General features: G+C 56.5%; 1 protein-coding gene across 1 annotated transcript; it reads left to right on the forward strand.

The window, feature by feature from the left end:
* Positions 1-8655: 8655 nt before the first annotated feature.
* FUNDC2 (FUN14 domain containing 2) lies at positions 8656-16010 on the forward strand. The gene is made up of 5 exons (XM_074601987.1): positions 8656-8925; positions 9451-9601; positions 11028-11103; positions 12288-12422; positions 13068-16010. Exons 1-5 carry the CDS (start codon positions 8907-8909, stop codon positions 13143-13145), a joined length of 459 nt encoding a protein of 152 aa, XP_074458088.1. The 5' UTR covers positions 8656-8906; the 3' UTR covers positions 13146-16010.
* Positions 16011-16589: the final 579 nt, after the last annotated feature.

Raw genomic sequence — 16589 nt, forward strand, 5'->3', positions numbered from 1 at the left:
GGGGTGGCAATGACAGGAGGAGAGGAAAAAACAAAAGGAAAGGGAGGGCAAGCGCAGCGGTAAGCTCCACTTCAGGACCCAGCTGGCTCGGTGTCCTGGCGGGCGTCCGGGAGTGAGGTGAGGAAAGGGAGGGTTGCAGAGGAAGGGGAATTTAGGTGCGGTCTCTGCCTGGTCCCACCTTCCCTCTCACGGCAGAGAAGAGCGGGTTGCAGTCTAGTGCCCTGCTGCTGCCCAGGCTACAGGAGCCTTTATTTCCCCCGCAGGTCAGTCTGGGCTTGTACCTAGGGCTGGAGCCCCCCAGGGGGCTGGCAGCTGCCTTCTGTACCTGCTAGCCCAAATAGCTTGAGGAAATGGTGATTTAGGGGAAAATTTGCGTTCAGGATGCAGATGGCTTATTGCTATGGAGCAGGAGAGGCTGCCCTGTGCCCCCCTCTCCAGTGCTGGGAGCCTGCAGGGCACTTTGCATCTGCAGGGGCAGGGCTGGAGGTGAGGAAATAGCCAGGGATGCACATGTGCATGTACATACGTGGGGTCCCCCGGGTGCCCGCACCCCAAGCAGTGATGATTTAGTCACACAATCTCGCTTCGAGCCGCACGGCAGGGAGAGGGTTGGGGTGATCTCTGGCAGTCCCCCTCCCGCCAGCTCTTCCTCACCCTTCTCCTCTTCTCCCAGAGTCCTGCAGAACAGCTCAGAGAAGATGCGCTGAAATGTTTTTGCAAATTGCTTCCCTTTTAAACTCACAACTTTTCAACATCTCTTTTTGAAAGCCCAGGAAATCCCCCCCACACCCCCCAAATGCACACACTTGTGCTCACGCACACACGCCGGCACGTGGTTCTCCCTCACGAAGGCAGGAAGATGAGGAGGAACGCCTTGCATGGTCCCGGCGTCTGCCGGGCGAGAGAGGTGAGGAAACGTCCCATAAATCACGCTGCAGGGCAGCAGGAGTGCAACGGGGGTGGTGACCCTTTTGGTGACAGTCCCAGTGCGTGCAGAAGCATCCATGTGACAGGTCTGGGTGCCTGGAGGCGGTGGCGATGGTGGAGGGATGGCTGTTTTGGGGTCCCAGACACGAATCCTCAGCACGGGCGGGACTGCTAGGGGATGAGACAGGAGATAGGAGCTGAGCCCCCCAGGTAGGGGCAATCCCAGCGGATACGGGCATGTATTCCCCAATGTCCTGCTGCCCCATGTGGCCCAGCGTAGCCTGGGAATGACCTCGAGCATCCCAGCCCCATGGGCTCACTGTGGGTGATGTCAGGGTCAGTGATGTCTCTCTGTCCCCCTCCCTCAGAGAGGGGCCAGTTCTCACCACCTCGCTGGGTACATCCCCTCTCTTTCCACCCATCTCCTTACGGCATCCCCAGGCCCGAGGGGGGAAAACCATCCCGGGCAGCTGTGTCTAACTGGGGCTCCCACAGCAGCAGCGAGGAGCGCCCGGGGGGACTCCCCCTCGGTCCGTGCAAAACTCCAACTTGCGGAGGGGCTGCCCACTCCTTCCTGCGCTCGCCCAGGGGCCGGCTGACGCAGCAGGAGCCGGGGTAAAAAGTGCTCCCCCCGGCATCACCCAGCCTGCTCCCGGAGAGGCAAAAAGCCAGCGAGAAACACATTTCCTCCAGCTCAAGCGCCGACAGCTGGCTGCGTGCCCAGCCTGGGGCTCCTTTTTTTTTGCGAGGAAGATGATCAACAGCCCGACCCACGATTTCCAGCAAGTATTTTGGGGCAAAACAAGTGGTGTGTCACATTCGGGGATGCCCTGGGTGCTTTGCACCACCTGCCCTGGTGCAGTGAAGTAGAAGGATATTGTTCAGTGCTGGAGGGGAAAGGGTTGTCCGGAGGTCCGGGAGAGACATGGGAGATCCGGGTCGTGCTTCTGGCACCGGTGTCCCCTGCAGTATTGGACGTGACTTTACTCCAGTCATCCTGTCTGGGAATCTCCCAGCGCTGTGAGATTGTGCTCACCCGGAAAGTCTGGAAAAGGTGTTTCTTCCAGAAACAAGCAGATGGGGAAAACGTCACCAAGCAGACGCCATGACTGTGAAGAGGGCAGTCGGGGGGCAGCACGCGGTAGGGCTGGGGTTGGCTGTCAGGAGGGGTGCCCCAGCTCTGGGTGCTGGAGATCTGCAGGGGGTGGCACAGGGGCTTCTTACCTCTAACCCTGGCAAAGATGTTCCAGGCACCGTGGGGTGACAACATCCAGGGTGGGGGTTAGGCAAAGCTTCCCGTGGGGACTGCAATGTCAGGAGCATGGACAGAGTCCGAAGTTAATGGTTGTGACACTGGCAGGTGACGAATTGCTGGGTTTAACCATTTTCAGCTACCAGGAGGCAGGTCCAGGTTCCTGACACAGAGGCATAAGAGTAAACTGAGAAGATGGGGTCTAACCCAGAGCAGAAAGAAAATTATATTATCGAGATACTCAAGGCTCTGGGAAGGGGAATCCAGGTGTGAAACTGGAGGATGCTTGGAAATAACTTGGGGAGGGGAGGAAGATCCTGGCGCTCACTGCGATCAGTGGGTAGCTTTGTGCAGAGCCAAGCGTGCCAAGAACAGCCTGGTCCCCCCAGAGCAGAGCAGTAGCAGCCCGGTCCTGCCTGGAGCGAAGCACAGTGTGAGCAACATCTGCCCATCCCCAAACCTCCCCGTGAAACAGCCCCAACGCACTGCTGTCCCGCGGAAATGTGACGAGGAAGCCAGGACAGACTCCCGCACCCGAGAGCCTCGGAGAAATCTGCTTGGCCAGAGCCAATGACCCACGTGCATGAAGAAAGTGTTGGTTGTTTCCCCGAATTGTGCAGTTCTCAGCTCAATACAGGGCCAGGACAGATAAAAATGACTCAGAACAAAGTGAGCCATGTCTAATCTCTCCTGGGACTTTTTTTTGTGTATGTGATAGAGCAAGCGAGTGACTCATGGCAGCTTCTCGGGAATGTAGAGTATCTCAGAAGCAGCAGCCACCCACAGGGCACTCGCTCTTCCCAGCACTCACATGGGCAGAGGGCACAGAGACACCGGCTGTGCCACATGGCACCGGCTATCTGTCGGAAGGACCAGGCATGGCCCCTTGTACCAGCACTTCTGATCTGGAGCATCTCCCACTGCTGCCCGCATCCCACCTGGGACCTGCCTGTCCTGGGGAGGGCTTGGTTTTGGTGTGTGGCTGCTCCAGAAAGAGGAATGGCAGCCCAAGGGTCGGTAGGACACATCCCTGCTCTTCCATAGATGTGCCCTGGGCAAGTCCCCACCACGTGGGCTTGCCAGGCTTCATCCCGGTGCTGCCGGGCGCATGCTGCCAGCTGGCTCCTGCCCAGCCTGCTGGCCATGCCCACCTGGATGCGTGCCACACTGACTCATTTCACCAAACGCCGTAGGAAATCCCTGTCACCTTTCCAGCACCTCCCTGCACGGCGGGAGTAAAGGATGCTGTCGCGATTTCCAGCCTCCTCTCCGGAGCCAGTGCTGGGGTTTAGTCACAGGTGATGTGTTTATCCCATGTAACCAGCCCCACCGTGCTCTGCAAGGGCAGAGGTGCTTTAGGGGAGCTGCTTTTTTCAGAACCCACTGTTGCAGTTCAGAAGAAAAAAAATTAAAGCAAACCACCAACCCATCAGCCAAAAAAGGCATCTCTCCTGGTGCTTTTGTCTCCACCCAGGCTGCTGCTAAACCAGCCCAGATGGAGAGACAAACACCGGCCCTAGTGCAGATAAATCACAGCAGGAGCAAAGCCCACACTGGTCCTTGGCGGGGAAAAAACTCCCTCCCTTGGAACCAACGCTCGGGGCTGGGGGAGAAATGCCTGGAGGACCTTGCTCGGCCCCTGCATCCCAGCAATGACGGAGCAAAGGGGGGCTGCAGCCCCACACAGCTCACAGACCAGCCGACCCACAGACAGCGGGACCCCGAGGGAGCAGCAGCACAGTGGGGCCGACGGCACCAACACCCCTGAGTACCCGGCAAATCCAGCCCTGAGGTTCCCTACCCCTGGAGCAGAAATGCTGACGTAGAGGAGGTCCCAAAAATAAGCCCGCTCTCCTCCCCTGGCTTTCCCTGCAAGAAGTGGGTCAGCGGAGCGTTTCTGCCTTCTCTCTCGTTTCTCACGTCAGAGCCATCTCTGAATGATTCAGGCAGCGGGAGCACAGCGGCTGCGCTCCTGCCACAGGGCGGCGGGGTGTGGGGGGGTTCTGCCTGCAGGAGCTGGGGAGGACAAGCATTCAGGGGGGTCTCACCAGCCAGAGGATGCTCCCCATGGCCACTGGCTTCGCACGGCTGTTGCTAAAGGATCTTTGCTCCTCAAGTGTCAAAGCAGCCCAAGGAAAATGAGAGCAGCCTCCAGGCACTGACATCCTTCATAAGTCACCTATTTACCCTGGCTGATTCAATGAAGTTCAGAGCAATTGCGCTCCCCTGGACTTGCTTTGAGGGCCGGTGCTGCTGGGTCAGCCTGGAGATGGGATCGCGTTCCCAAGTGGTGTCTGGTTTTTGGTGTCTGTCGTGCACTGTGCTAGTTCATTTCCTGAGACACCCTGGCTGCTGCCAAAACTCCTGGAATATGCCCCAACCTGCTCATATTCAGCAAAACTTGCCCTGCACCCCGCAAGGAGCGGCTCTCCTCTGCAGATGCTGTGCTTGGGGCTGTGGGGAAGGGGCATGGTGGTGTCCTGCATCAGCTGTCCCCCCGGTGCTCAGTGCTGCTCTACCTTGGCATCATCACACGAACAGAGCTCCTGGCAAGCCAGAAAAGGGGCTAAATTTACCAACAGGAATTTAATGGTGGCTGTTCAAGGGAAGCAGTGTCCCAAAAATCTCCTCTCTTGATCGTTGCTGGGAAGAAAGGAGAACCAGATGCAAGGAGCTGTAGCAAGCTCCTGGGCAGCCTGAAGCCCTCGATCCAGCTGCCCCCCAGCTCCAGGCACTGGGGCAGAGCCTGAGGATGCCACCGCAGCCAGTGCCCATGGGTGTCCCTGCACAGCCCTTGGCTTGTCCCCACATGCCCAGACCTCGGGGCTGGCAGGGGTGCCTGCTGGCCAGGCAGTGACAGGAGAGGGTGCAGACCCACGAGGTGGAGGGATTGTCAGGAAAGACGGACCAGGATCCTGGCCAAAGGGGCAGAAGACAGTCCAAGAGTTGAATAAGGAGATTATGGTGCATCCAGGAATTGTTATTCACCTTTCACAGCTGGGAAAACTCTGCAGGGAGCAGCAGAAGTTGCCCACACTCACCTGCAAGGCAGCAGCAGGTCAGAAAGAGAGCGCCTGTATCACCTGAGCAGCCACTCAGCACCATTTGCTGCGCTCCAGGCTGGCTGTGTCCATTCACTGCCCAAAATCAGCGGTTCTTGGCAGGAGGGACAGCGCGGGGGCTCACTGCCACTCCCAGCACAGCGCTGTGCCTGGTGCCAGCCTGCCCTCCTGTTCCCTAAACCTGGCTGCCGTAAGTCCCAGCTGCTGGCAGGAGGGAGCAGAAAGCCCCTTCCTTTGCAGGGTGGAGGTGGGGGAGCCTCGGGGAGAGCCAGCCTGTGCTGAAAAGCCCCCATGGCAGCTGGGGGGGAGTGAAGAGGAAGGGCTGTCGCACCCACCCATAGGCACTGAGTGGCATGAAGCGCTGGAGCCCGCGTTTGTTTCATTTCCAGAAAATGAGAAAAGAGAGAGAGAGGCGGTGGTGGAGAGAGAAACCCCGCTGAAAATCCCCGCGCTCTTGCTTTGACGGGGCTGAGCTGCAAATTTCCTTTCTGCAAGCTGCAGCGTGCCCCCGAGCTGGGGCTGTCCCTGCGTGGCTGCGTGACACCAGCGCGGATGTCCCAGCCCGGGGAAGGGGAATTCAGACGTTGCTTCTCGCCGTACTAAAAGCAGCGACACGGTGGTGGCCTCAGCAGAGCACTGTGTGGCCGGGGCCACGAGGCTGGCAGCATTGGGGCCACATCATGCTGAGCCACCGGAGTAGCAGCTCGGGAGTCCCAGAACACTGCACTGGGGACACGTTTCCTATCGACGGGGGACCCTGGCATCTGGCGGAGATGGCCAGGTATGGTGCCTCGCTAAGGTGCCCGGAGGGGAATCATGGGTCCATTTACAGAGTATTTTGGGGGGCTCTGCAAGTGCGGACTCGCTGGGGGGACATGGTTTTGCTGACAGCGTTATTGCCCAGTACCGCTCACCCTGACCACGTACTGGAAGCCCACATGGGCTGGCGAGCTGCGGCTCAGCCCGGCCACGCAGGCTGGGAGAAGGTGATGTTGCTGGGAGGGATGGAGGAAGGGGAAGCCTTTGAGATGGGGAACCGCTTTTCGTGCCTGTATCTTCTGGGCTGAACAGGGCTGCTGGCCAGGAAGGTGCCTTGTCGGGAGCCCCTGTGGCTGCGGGGTGCTGAGGTGCTAGTGATGGGCTCTGGCCCCTGTGCCACCCTCTGAACCACGCTGTGCCTGACCCTGTTGCACAGGAGCCCCCAGCCCTGCAGCCTATGCAGCCCCCCTGTCAGCTCAGCTCCTTCCCCGCTGCGGGAAGAAGCCAAGCGCCTGCCCTGGGCGGTGCTGCATGTGTGCCGGGAAAGATGGGGCCATGCTGCAGATGCTCAGGCCGGTGGGTGCCCCTGGGACCACGTGTGTGGGGGACCCCCCAGCTGGCACCAGCGAGGAGGCACAAGAGGAACCCTGCCTGGCACCGCGGCAGCCCTTTGCTCAGGGTAGGGAGACAAAACCAGAGACACGTGCGGCGATAGGAGCCCACCACGTGCCGGACATGCAGAAGACCCCCGTGCCACCTGACACTGGTGTTCAGATGGGATTTCCAAGATGAAACACTGCCACCCACTTGCCCCCAGCCGTCCCTCCTTGTCAGCCATCCCCTCCCCGGCCACTGCATCTTCTTTTCCCAGGGGAAGCTGCTCTGCTCACTGCCAGCCCTGCCCGGAGACAAAGTGAAGACCCTGCAGAGACATGGTGCTCTTGGCTGCTCAGTAGTCGGTGTAGGATCTGTCCGACAGTCTCGCTAACAGCTACATCTGATTACTGGGTCACCAAAGGGTGACCACGCTGCACCCGCAGGAGCTGCCCTCTGATCTGCTGGGGACAGGACGACTGAGGCTCTCTAGGAGCATAGTGGGGACAGAGCCCTGATTCTGAGCAATGCCCTGGGGCTTCGGCTGCCCAGGAGGGCAAATACAGGAGCCTTCCAGTTGCCAGCGAGTAAATAAAACTTTGTGGAGTGCAGTCGTCTTCTCGGGGTGGTTATGAGAGCAAAAGCCCTGTCTACAGGGTCCCTGGGGCTCAAGGGCTGGGCACTGCGCTGGACACCCGGCTTCTCTCCTCCTGCACCCCCATAGTGCCCATCCCTCCAGGTATGCCTTGCCTGGCCCTCGGCACCTCAGATGGCCGGTCTCATGGCCCAAACCTGCCGTGGGCAGCAGCCACCAGCTCCCAGACAGAGTGCAAGACATCACACCTTGGTCCCCGGGGAAGCGCCGTCCCCCCACTTTGGTTTGGGTGTGCGCATACTGCTCCAGCCGGTTCCCCCTAACCGGGGCAGTGCAGGAAACACGTGCGATGCTGCTGCGGCTCCCGACACGTCCCCGCCTGCCTTGGGGGGGGAAGGAGGCGCTGGGCTGTTTGCGCGCGGGAGGTCCCAGCCACCGTGGCAGAGTGTCGCCGTTGGTTCCCAGAACATTGTCTGTTCCCCCACCCGCTCTCACTCATGCACTGGTTTCTTTTAACCCCACAGGAGGGTCCAGCCCCCTCCTCCCTCGCTTACAATCTCTCTTTTATTTTTCCTGTTGCTTCGCAGGTTTTCTGGCTTTGACGCTCCCTGGGCAGCTGGGAGGGAAGGTGGGAAGGGGTCCCCAGGTGGGAAGTAGGTGGCTTTTGTTCTGCAGGAGTCCAAGCAAGTAACGGCTCAGAAATCAGAGGGATGGTTGTTTCAGGGGAGACAATAACTGGGGTGCAGCCAGGCAGCGCACCTGGGCTGCCCAAAGGGGCTCAGCGGCACATTGGGGCAGAGCTGGGGGGGGGTGTGTGGGACACAGAGCAGCAGACTGGACTCTCCACACTGCTTCCAACGTGCCCGAGACGCCGGCCCCACCACACCGAAGTCCTGGACCAGGTGGTGGGCGCAGAGATACGGTGCTGGTCATGGCTGGGATAAGAGTCAATTTTCTCCACAGCAGCCGGTACGCAGCTGCGTCTGGGTTTGCGCTGAAAACACCGTTGGTAACACAGAGATGTTTTAGCTACCGCTGAGCAGGGCTCACGCAGAGCCGAGGCCTTTCCTGCTCCTCACACCACCCCACCAGCGATGGGCTGGGGGTGCGCAAGCAGCTGGGGGGACGCACAGCTGGGACAGCCGACCCCAACTGACCGAGGGGATATTCCAGACCATGTGCCGTCATGCCCAGCAATAAAAGCGGGGGAAGAAGGAGGAAGGGGGCACGTTTGGAGCGATGGTTCGGAGGAATGTCTTCCCACATCACCATTACACACGGCGGAGCCCTGATCTCCTGGAGATGGCGGATCGCCTCCCTGCCGACGGGAAGCGGCGAAAGAATCCCTCGTTTTGCTTTGCACGCGCGCACAGCTTTCTCCTTACTTATTAAAGTGTTTTTACCGCAACCCACCCGTTTTCTCCCTTTTACCCTCCCCGTTCTCCCCCCGCCCCACGGCAGGGGGCAGGCGACCGAGCGGCTGCGTGAGGCTGAGCCGCCGCCGGAGCAGATCCACCGGGGCAGCGGGTGTTTGTTTTAAGGGACGGCCAAAGGCCAGGCCCCGCCGCTCGCCCGCCCCGGCCCCGCCGCTCGCCCGCGGCCGCCATCGCCCCCACGCGCCCGCCCGCCCCTTCCTGCGCCCACGTCCGGCGGCGGCCGCGCGTGCCTGCGCCGCCCGGTCACGTGCCCGCGGCGGCGAGCGGAGAGCAACGGCGCCATGGCGGTGCCGAGCGGAGGTGGGCCGGGCCGGGCCGGGCCGGGCGGGATGGCGGCGGGCCCTCCCACTCCTCTCCCCGCTGGCGGCAGGGTCCCCGGCTCCCCCAGCTCGGGCCCCCTTCCCCAGCCCCAGCCCCAGCCCCGGCGGAGGGCGGGGCCCGTGGCCTGCGCGGCGCCGTTTCCATTGGCAACGCGCGGCGGCCGGTAGCGCGGCCTGGCACCGCCTGAGGGCCCGAAGGGTCGCAGGGCGCTCTGGGGGCGGCTCCCGGGACAGGGCTCCTCAGCCCGCGCCCCTTCCTCAGCGGCACGACGTGCGGGAGCACCGAGGGGGGTGAGGGGTCCCGGGGACGGGGTCCGAGGGGTCCTGCGGGAGTCTGAGGCCCTCGGGGGGACGGTGTGGGGTCTGGGGGTTCCCAAAGGCCTGTGGGGAGTGCCAGGCCGTGTGGGCCCTGTGACTAGCCAGGGGTCCCATGGCCCTTGGGAGGCCCTGGGCAGGGGGCTGTGGGCCAGCAGTCCCGGCGCTGAGCCTCTCCGTGTGCCTGCAGGTGTGAAGGAGGACACGTTCAAAGTGCTGGACCTGGCGGAGTACACCAAGAACCGGCCCTGGTGGCGCAAGGTCTTCGCCCCCAGCTCGGGGTCGAGCGCTGAGAAATACAACGTGGCCACACAGCTGCTGATCGGAGGGGTCACGGGATGGTAAGATGTGCTGGGGTTGCCGTTGCTGCTCATGGCAGGCAGGATGGCTGTGGGCACTAGCCGGGCTTTTGGGAACATGCTGACAGGTGCAGGGTGGTCATCTGGCAGCCTCACAGAGAGGGCAGGTGTCCAGCTTGCTCAGCCTACTGTGCCCTGGCACGCTCTGCTGAACGGCGGGAGGACTTAAAAGTTGCCTGTAATGGGGAGCTGGAGAACTGACACTATCTCCTATGGAAGAAAATGGCATCAGTCTTTAATTTTTGAGGTGAGATAATTCTCTTTAACTTCTGGCATAAAGTGGTGGTGGGCATCCTAAAATCCCCTGAGTTTAGGACAGGCAGATATGAGCCATACCTTCTTCCCGGGAGGCGGATGTGTTTCAGGCATCTGCACAAAATCCTCCTGTGGAGGTGGCTTGTTGCACCTGTGAGCATGGTTCCTGGGGTTTTGTGTTGCTTGTAGCAAGTGCTGGGGCTGGTGGCTTGTGGCTCTGTTTGCAACTTCATTCCCACAGCAGCATTGCTTGAGTTGAAAACTTGGTGTAATCACATTGCTTTGCTTCCTGCTGTGCCTGTCTTCTTTGTCTGGCATAGGGGTAACCATTTGAAGGTGTATGACAGATCTTCATTTTCTGATAAAAAGATCAGCTGGCCAACTCTCTCTTGTATCTTCACGAAGTGTATGTATTCAGAAATGGGTGAGAGGAGGTCGCTGTGTTGTTTTGCAATGTTGATAAGGAAGCTGTGGTCAAAATAAAGTCTGTTTTGGATGATACACTACACTAGCCCTTTGCTGCATGACTGAGCAATGGGGTGGTGCCTTCTTGAGTTGTGGTGACTGCAGCAGTGTCTTTCATGTTGAGAACATGTAACCCAGTTTGGGGACCAGTATAGCTTTAGACCACTGTTGTCTGCTTGTTTCAGAATTTTTCTTTTCTGAGACATGAAAAGAAAAAGTAAGCAGTTGTTTGGGCAACAAAGAAGCTTGCCTTGTGATCTGCTCCCCGTGCTCTATCATGGAGCAGCAGCAGATGTGCTGCCTAATTTCCCTTCAGAGATGATACCAGTTAAAAAAAAAAAAAAGCTAAAACCATGTGTTGATTTCGGTGAAATCACATGTTTCCGATTACTCTTTTGGGAGGTTGATGTTGAAGAGATAAGAATCAAAACTGCAAAAGGCTGAAATGTGTTAGTGAGAAGTAAAAAGCTGTAAAGCATCACTTCTGGCTGGGCGCAAATCCTTTCTTTCTCTCTCTGGTTGCAACCAGAGAGAGAGTTGTTGTGGTTGTGGGTTTCTTCTGCCGTTTGTCAGGCTGTCTCTGAGTCCTGGCTAATTACTGCCAAAGGCAGCCTTGCCTGTGGGAAGCGTGCTGAGGAGTGTGTGTTTGGTGTTTCATTCTCCTGACTGGATCCTGGTTCGTTTGTAGGTGTACTGGATTCATCTTCCAGAAAGTTGGGAAGCTGGCAGCGACGGCGGTGGGAGGTGGCTTTTTCCTACTTCAGGTGTGTATGAACAGTGGGTCGGGCTTTCCAAGAACTGTGCTGGTGGGGACGAAGGGCTGTCTAGTGATCGTTACCTGTTGGGACAGGTGGGGCCAGTTCCCTGCTCTGCCAGGAGCTCTGCACAGCCTCAGATGTCAAGGGCGTGTGTCCCCCAGGGTACACAGATGTGGCAGCAAAGCAGGGTCAGTGTGTGTAAACTTAAGGATTGCCAAAAGGTGTTATCCACTTAGGGTCTGCCAACAAAGGCACGTGGGGGCCGTTACTGCAAGGGCACCTGAGTGAAGCAGGAGGCAATCTTCGGCTGCAGCAGACTGCGCTGCTGCTACAGGACTTTCTGGTCAGAACTGGCTACTGTACTTAGTCCTGTGCCTGTGGAGATGGTGTTCCTGCAGGAACAGCCCTGGATCAAGAAGGATTTGTCCATGTCTGTGATATGCTTCCTGTCAACCTGGCTGCCTGAGGAGTCGGGCCAGCACAGATGGGGCTCTCTGTAAAGCGTTGGGGAAGAGGAGAGAAACAGAGACGTATCTCTGTCCTCAACCATTTCTCCTGGTTTCCAAGAACCCTGGCACTGAATGGAGCTGCTCGGATATGGACATCTAGCTTGTGCACCCTGAAGAACACAGAACAGCTCTCGGGCCTTGCTCTGCAGTGTTACTTGTTTGCTTCTCAGGCGCTGTCTGTGTGTGACTCGTTCTCCCTGCTCTTCTGGTTCTGCTTGTTCTGCTGAAAGCCCAAAAGCTTGCTCTGAGCAGGGAGAGTTTCACTGGTGAATCATCCTGACCAGATAAAATATTTAGAGAGGAACAAGCTATTAATAGCTGTGTCCACTCAGAGCAGCAGGAGAGCTGCACAGAGTCCCAACAACATACGTGGCAGTTGCAAGGGGGAGGTGATGCCAGCTTTACATTAGAGAATAGACTCTGAAACAGGCTAAGCTGCAGTGTGTGCCCTGCTGTTAGGGGATTACCATGGAAGACAGATGTTGCAGGACAGTTAATACAGCTACAGGGGTGGTCCTTTGTCCAATTTTTAAGCTAGTGTGCTCATCCTCTCAGCCCACTGGACCAGCGTGTGGGAGGTGGCTGTGGTCAGGGAATGTGGGTGGGTAAAGGGGTCTGTTCAGCCATGGTCACGCAGGACTTTACTCCAGCAACTTTTTCTCCCACCCCTCAAAACTCTAGATTGCAAACCACACGGGATACATCAAAGTGGACTGGAAGCTAGTAGAACGGGATGTGAATAAAGCCAAGCAGCAGCTGAAATTTCACAGCAGCGGTAACAAAATGTCTCCAGAAGTGAAAAGCAAAGTGGATGAGGTGAGACAACTCTCCCAGGGCGCGTGCGGGTGCTTAGCTGGAGGGGTCAGAAAACAAGATTGACTCTTGAGCTCTTACGGATCTTCCACTGTGCAAACACAAGGAGGGAATGCTTGTAGGACAGCAAAACTGGAGAAGTGGCAAAGCTATCTATGCATATTTGAGACACCCAGGGTGGCTTCTAGGCATGACACTATCTCACCATGTGTTGCTGCAAATTCCCTGGGGTTGGGAGAAAACGTGCTGGGGTTGTGGGGAGAAGCATTTCTTCAGTCTGACAAGAAAAGCTAAGTGGGTCTGTCAGCAGAGTGGCCTAGTTACCCTGGACTCTGCTGTACCCTGGTCTGGCACGCACGGTCAGCAGCCCCTGCTGTCAGATTGGCTGTGCTGGTTGTGAGAGAGCCCTGGAGCATGTAGGCTTGGACCGCGTCTCTTGGAGCATCTGGGCTCGGTTGAGGAGCTGTACACGTAGCAGGGAGATCAGGGAGGGGAGGTCATTAGATAGGATACTTTCTCAGACCGGAGCAATGGCCTCTCTCTGAGCATCACTCACCTCGGAGAACAGGCTGAGGGATGTCTTCTTATGGGGAGGGTTGGTGGGTGATCTGCTGCTGAACACTGTTGGCTCTTCTCTCCCCTGCTTAGGTGATCATATTTTTGAAGAAGAATGTTATCCTGACTGGAGGGTTTGCTGGAGGATTCCTGCTCGGAATGGCATCCTAGAAACTGCACTCTGTTCATGCCTAGTCTCCCCTGCCCTCCTCTACTGCTGTTTTCTCTCACTTAGAAGTCAAAGGAAGTTGCCGACGGGCTCAGTCCCTTCTGCTCACAGGTTCCAGTCCTTATTTCTTACAACACTGTTTCTGATTTCCAAAGTTTTCCCCGGTCTGGGCTGTTAGGGTGCTGGGATTGATCTGAAAGCTTATGACTACCAGTGATTCCTTTTCCCACCAAATATGCCCAGTCCCAAATTTTCTGATGAGTTGCAGCCTCATAAACATGTAGTGGCAGAGAAATCTCTTAAATGCGCGTCTTCCCAAGTGCTCAGGCTGTTACATGTACATTTGTACAGTACACGTGTACAACAGCTGTCAGCTGTTCACCGCTATTTAGCTTGCACTTTTTCTGCCCCGATACCTGGAAAGCCTGTGCTTCCCTCTGTACAGAGATGGTGTGTGCAGTCCAAAATGTGCTTGGGTGTCCTGGTGGGGCGTGGGATGCAGAAGTGTCAGGGGACAGCCTGGGCTGTGTCCAGGGCAGGTGGATAAGGAGCAAGTTCATGCTATGTGTGATGCTTGGGGGTTCTCCTGCCCTCCCCCTCCCGTTGCACTGCACGTAGATGGCCGTTTGGCTTCTCCTCTGCCGTTATTTATACCCCTTACTGGAATCGCAGCACTGGCACTGCTGATGGAAACTGAGCACCGTGGGTGACTCTACAGGCCCTTTCCTCATCATGTGTTCTGAAAGTCACCAAGCTTCTTGCACTGTAGAGCGCCTTCCTCGCTTGCTAGCTGACTGCTCAGCCTTTGAAATGTGCTGAGGTGCTCTCTTGTGGTGGGCAGGCTTCCAGCGTGCTTGACCTGTCTGTGTCAGGCTAGCTGGCACGGGGGATCTGCGTTTCAGCTGTGCTGCTTACTGTAAATCACCTTGGGCCTCTCACTGGTGTCTGCCGTGACCTTCTCTGGCCACTTTGGCATTGGTGATGCTCTTAGAGCTGTAGCCGTGTGAGACAGGAAGTGCATCCCTGTTTAGGGTACATTGTACTGGTCCAGGGCCCCTGTTTGCCAGCTGTTCTGGAGTGGTGGCAGGGGAGGATGTGAAATCTGGAGTGCAGTCCTTCACCTGCCTCTGCAGAGCACAAACTCCATCCCCTTGGTCTCTGCAAGCAACTGAAATGACAAAACTGTTGGGAAAAACAGGTTGTGCTCTTGTGGGAGTGGCTCATTTCCATACTTTCTACCTTGGTTATTTTCTTTCCTTCTTTGCATTTGTCATTTCCACGAAAAAAGCTGCTTGCTTAATTCCATCATTTGCAACCGTTCTCCTGCAGGTGATGAGGCAGCCCAGATGCAGAGCTCAGCTCTTTTTGGACAGTCTGTCCCAGTGCAGCTGGGTGTGTGTGTCCCCCTGCAGAGCAGAACTCAAACCTAGAAGACAAAATTACCAAAAAAAAAACCCCAAAATCCCTCAGAGGTGTTCTCCATTGGCTGTGCTGGGCTGGCATTACCACTTTCCAGTGTCCAGGGACTTGCATGACGGCTGGGTGATATCTTCCAGCAGGGACATGTAGGAGTTCTTGCCAAGAACGGGTTTTTTTATGTTTTCTCATCTTGCAGTGGGAAACATGCTAGGGAATGATGATGCACACGGGTGATTGGGACACAGCACCTGTCTCTGCGGCTGCACCCCATCTCTGGTGCTGTGTAACGCCTTTCTGATCATCTCTGCTGCTCTCAGCATGGCTAGAAACGGGGATCTTCCCCCGAGAGCTGCCGGAAGAGCTGGAACAGTGGGTTCTTCCACCAGAGGTTTTGGGATGAGCACTTGCAGTTGTCAATTTTGCTTCATCTCTGTTGATTGTCAGTGTAGCAACACGTTGGTTTAGCTGAGGTTTTCTCACCTTCAGGATCTGAAAAGAAGCTGCAGGTAATCAGGAAACAGAAGTCGGTCTCTTCGCTCCTGTCCTGCCCTACGTGGCCAAGGAGAATGAGGAGCAGCTGGGCTCCCTTCCTTTTAATGATGGTCTTCCTAAAAGCCATCCAGGACAGAAGGAGTGATGTGAAGCAGCAAATACATCTTCAGTAAACTGGTGTTTGGGAGTGGAATGACAGATGATGGTGGTGGTTTGGATTTTTTTTTTTTGTTTGTAGGAGCCCTGCAGGGCTGAACGTGCATGAATTGATAGATTTGTGTTGCAGGGTGTCTCTTCCTCCTATAGGAAAACAGCGTTTCTCCCCCTCTGCCTGGTGTGCTGTATAACACAACTTCTTCCGAGGTGCACTAATCTCCACAAAGCTTTCTCCAGCGACGAAGGTCAAAGTAAATCATTAACAGACCGTAGGGATGTTTTTTCACGCTCAAATAAGTCACAGTTTCTGCCCAGCCCCAGGGAAGGGTGTACTGGGTTCTGCTCCACAGGGTCCCGACTTGCTGCTATGGAGAGAAATGGCCCAGAGAGGGTGCTAAAACGCCTCAATTGCTGCTGGAAGGGGAAACAAGTGACAAATTCATGTTGAGTTTGATGGGAATGCAGGCAGGGAACAGACAAGGACAGCGGGATCTGGCAAATCTTTCTGCTGTGCCAGTGTCGGGCTCGTGGCTGGCACTGTTTGATGCTGTGGGCTCACACTGGAAGCTTTGATGCTGACTCGGCCTCTGTTGGGATGCATTTTCATTGTTGCAGGTGCCAAGATGAGGTGTTTCCCCACGCCCCCACCCGCCCCTGCTCTTTTTGGTCTTGTTTCAACAATTCTGGCGTCTGTTCCAGTATGAGAAGGTGTAAAACACACTAGGCTTTTAAAGTGTTTTTATATATTGTATGTAAATGCTTGTTGAAGTGATATTTTATTAAACGGTTTTGCTCTAATAGCTTCTATGTGTGAGGTCTCTTGACTTCTCGGGAACCAGCGTGGTTTTGTCTTGCGTGTTGCGTTTGACTCAGGGCAGCGGTGACAGCCAGTCCGGTAGCAGGAGGCCAGCAGCTTTCCCTCTTCTCCGCAGGTAACTATGGGCTGCCCTAATCAGTCCCTCTCCTTGATGATCCTGGCACCCATCACCCACGTTCCCAAAAGGTGGGATGCTTCTGGGGCAGGCGGTGATTGTGCTGCCAGCTTGGCTTTGGAGCCTCCTTGCTGAGCAAGTTTGCTCCGCTCGAGAAACAGGCATGGAGACGAGGCTTTTTAATAGACGTAACCGAAGCCTAAATACTTATTTTTTTTATCATCTACTAGTGATTTTCCACTGCTCCTGCTCAGATAGAGCAAAAAGGAAAAACAAGCTATTTGTCAAGCGTTTGAGCTGCTTTACAGCATTGTCATCGGTTTCCCCTACTTTTCAGGAATACTAAACCCCCTATTTTGTCTTAAGGTCTTTTTCAGGGGGGTGGGAGGGAAAGGCTAGCCCTGAGTTATTCTCTTCTTGAGCCCCGCTTCTAAAAATATCAAGCAG

The sequence above is a fragment of the Larus michahellis genome, chromosome 9 (genome assembly GCF_964199755.1).
Source record: "Larus michahellis chromosome 9, bLarMic1.1, whole genome shotgun sequence".
NCBI lineage: Eukaryota > Metazoa > Chordata > Aves > Charadriiformes > Laridae > Larus > Larus michahellis.

Coding starts and splice junctions, on each gene's coding strand:
- FUNDC2 (XM_074601987.1), top strand. Junction 9,602..11,027: donor ATCGGAGGGGTCACGGGATG/GTAAGATGTGCT, acceptor GTTCGTTTGTAG/GTGTACTGGATTCATCTTCC. Junction 11,104..12,287: donor GTGGCTTTTTCCTACTTCAG/GTGTGTATGAAC, acceptor TCAAAACTCTAG/ATTGCAAACCACACGGGATA.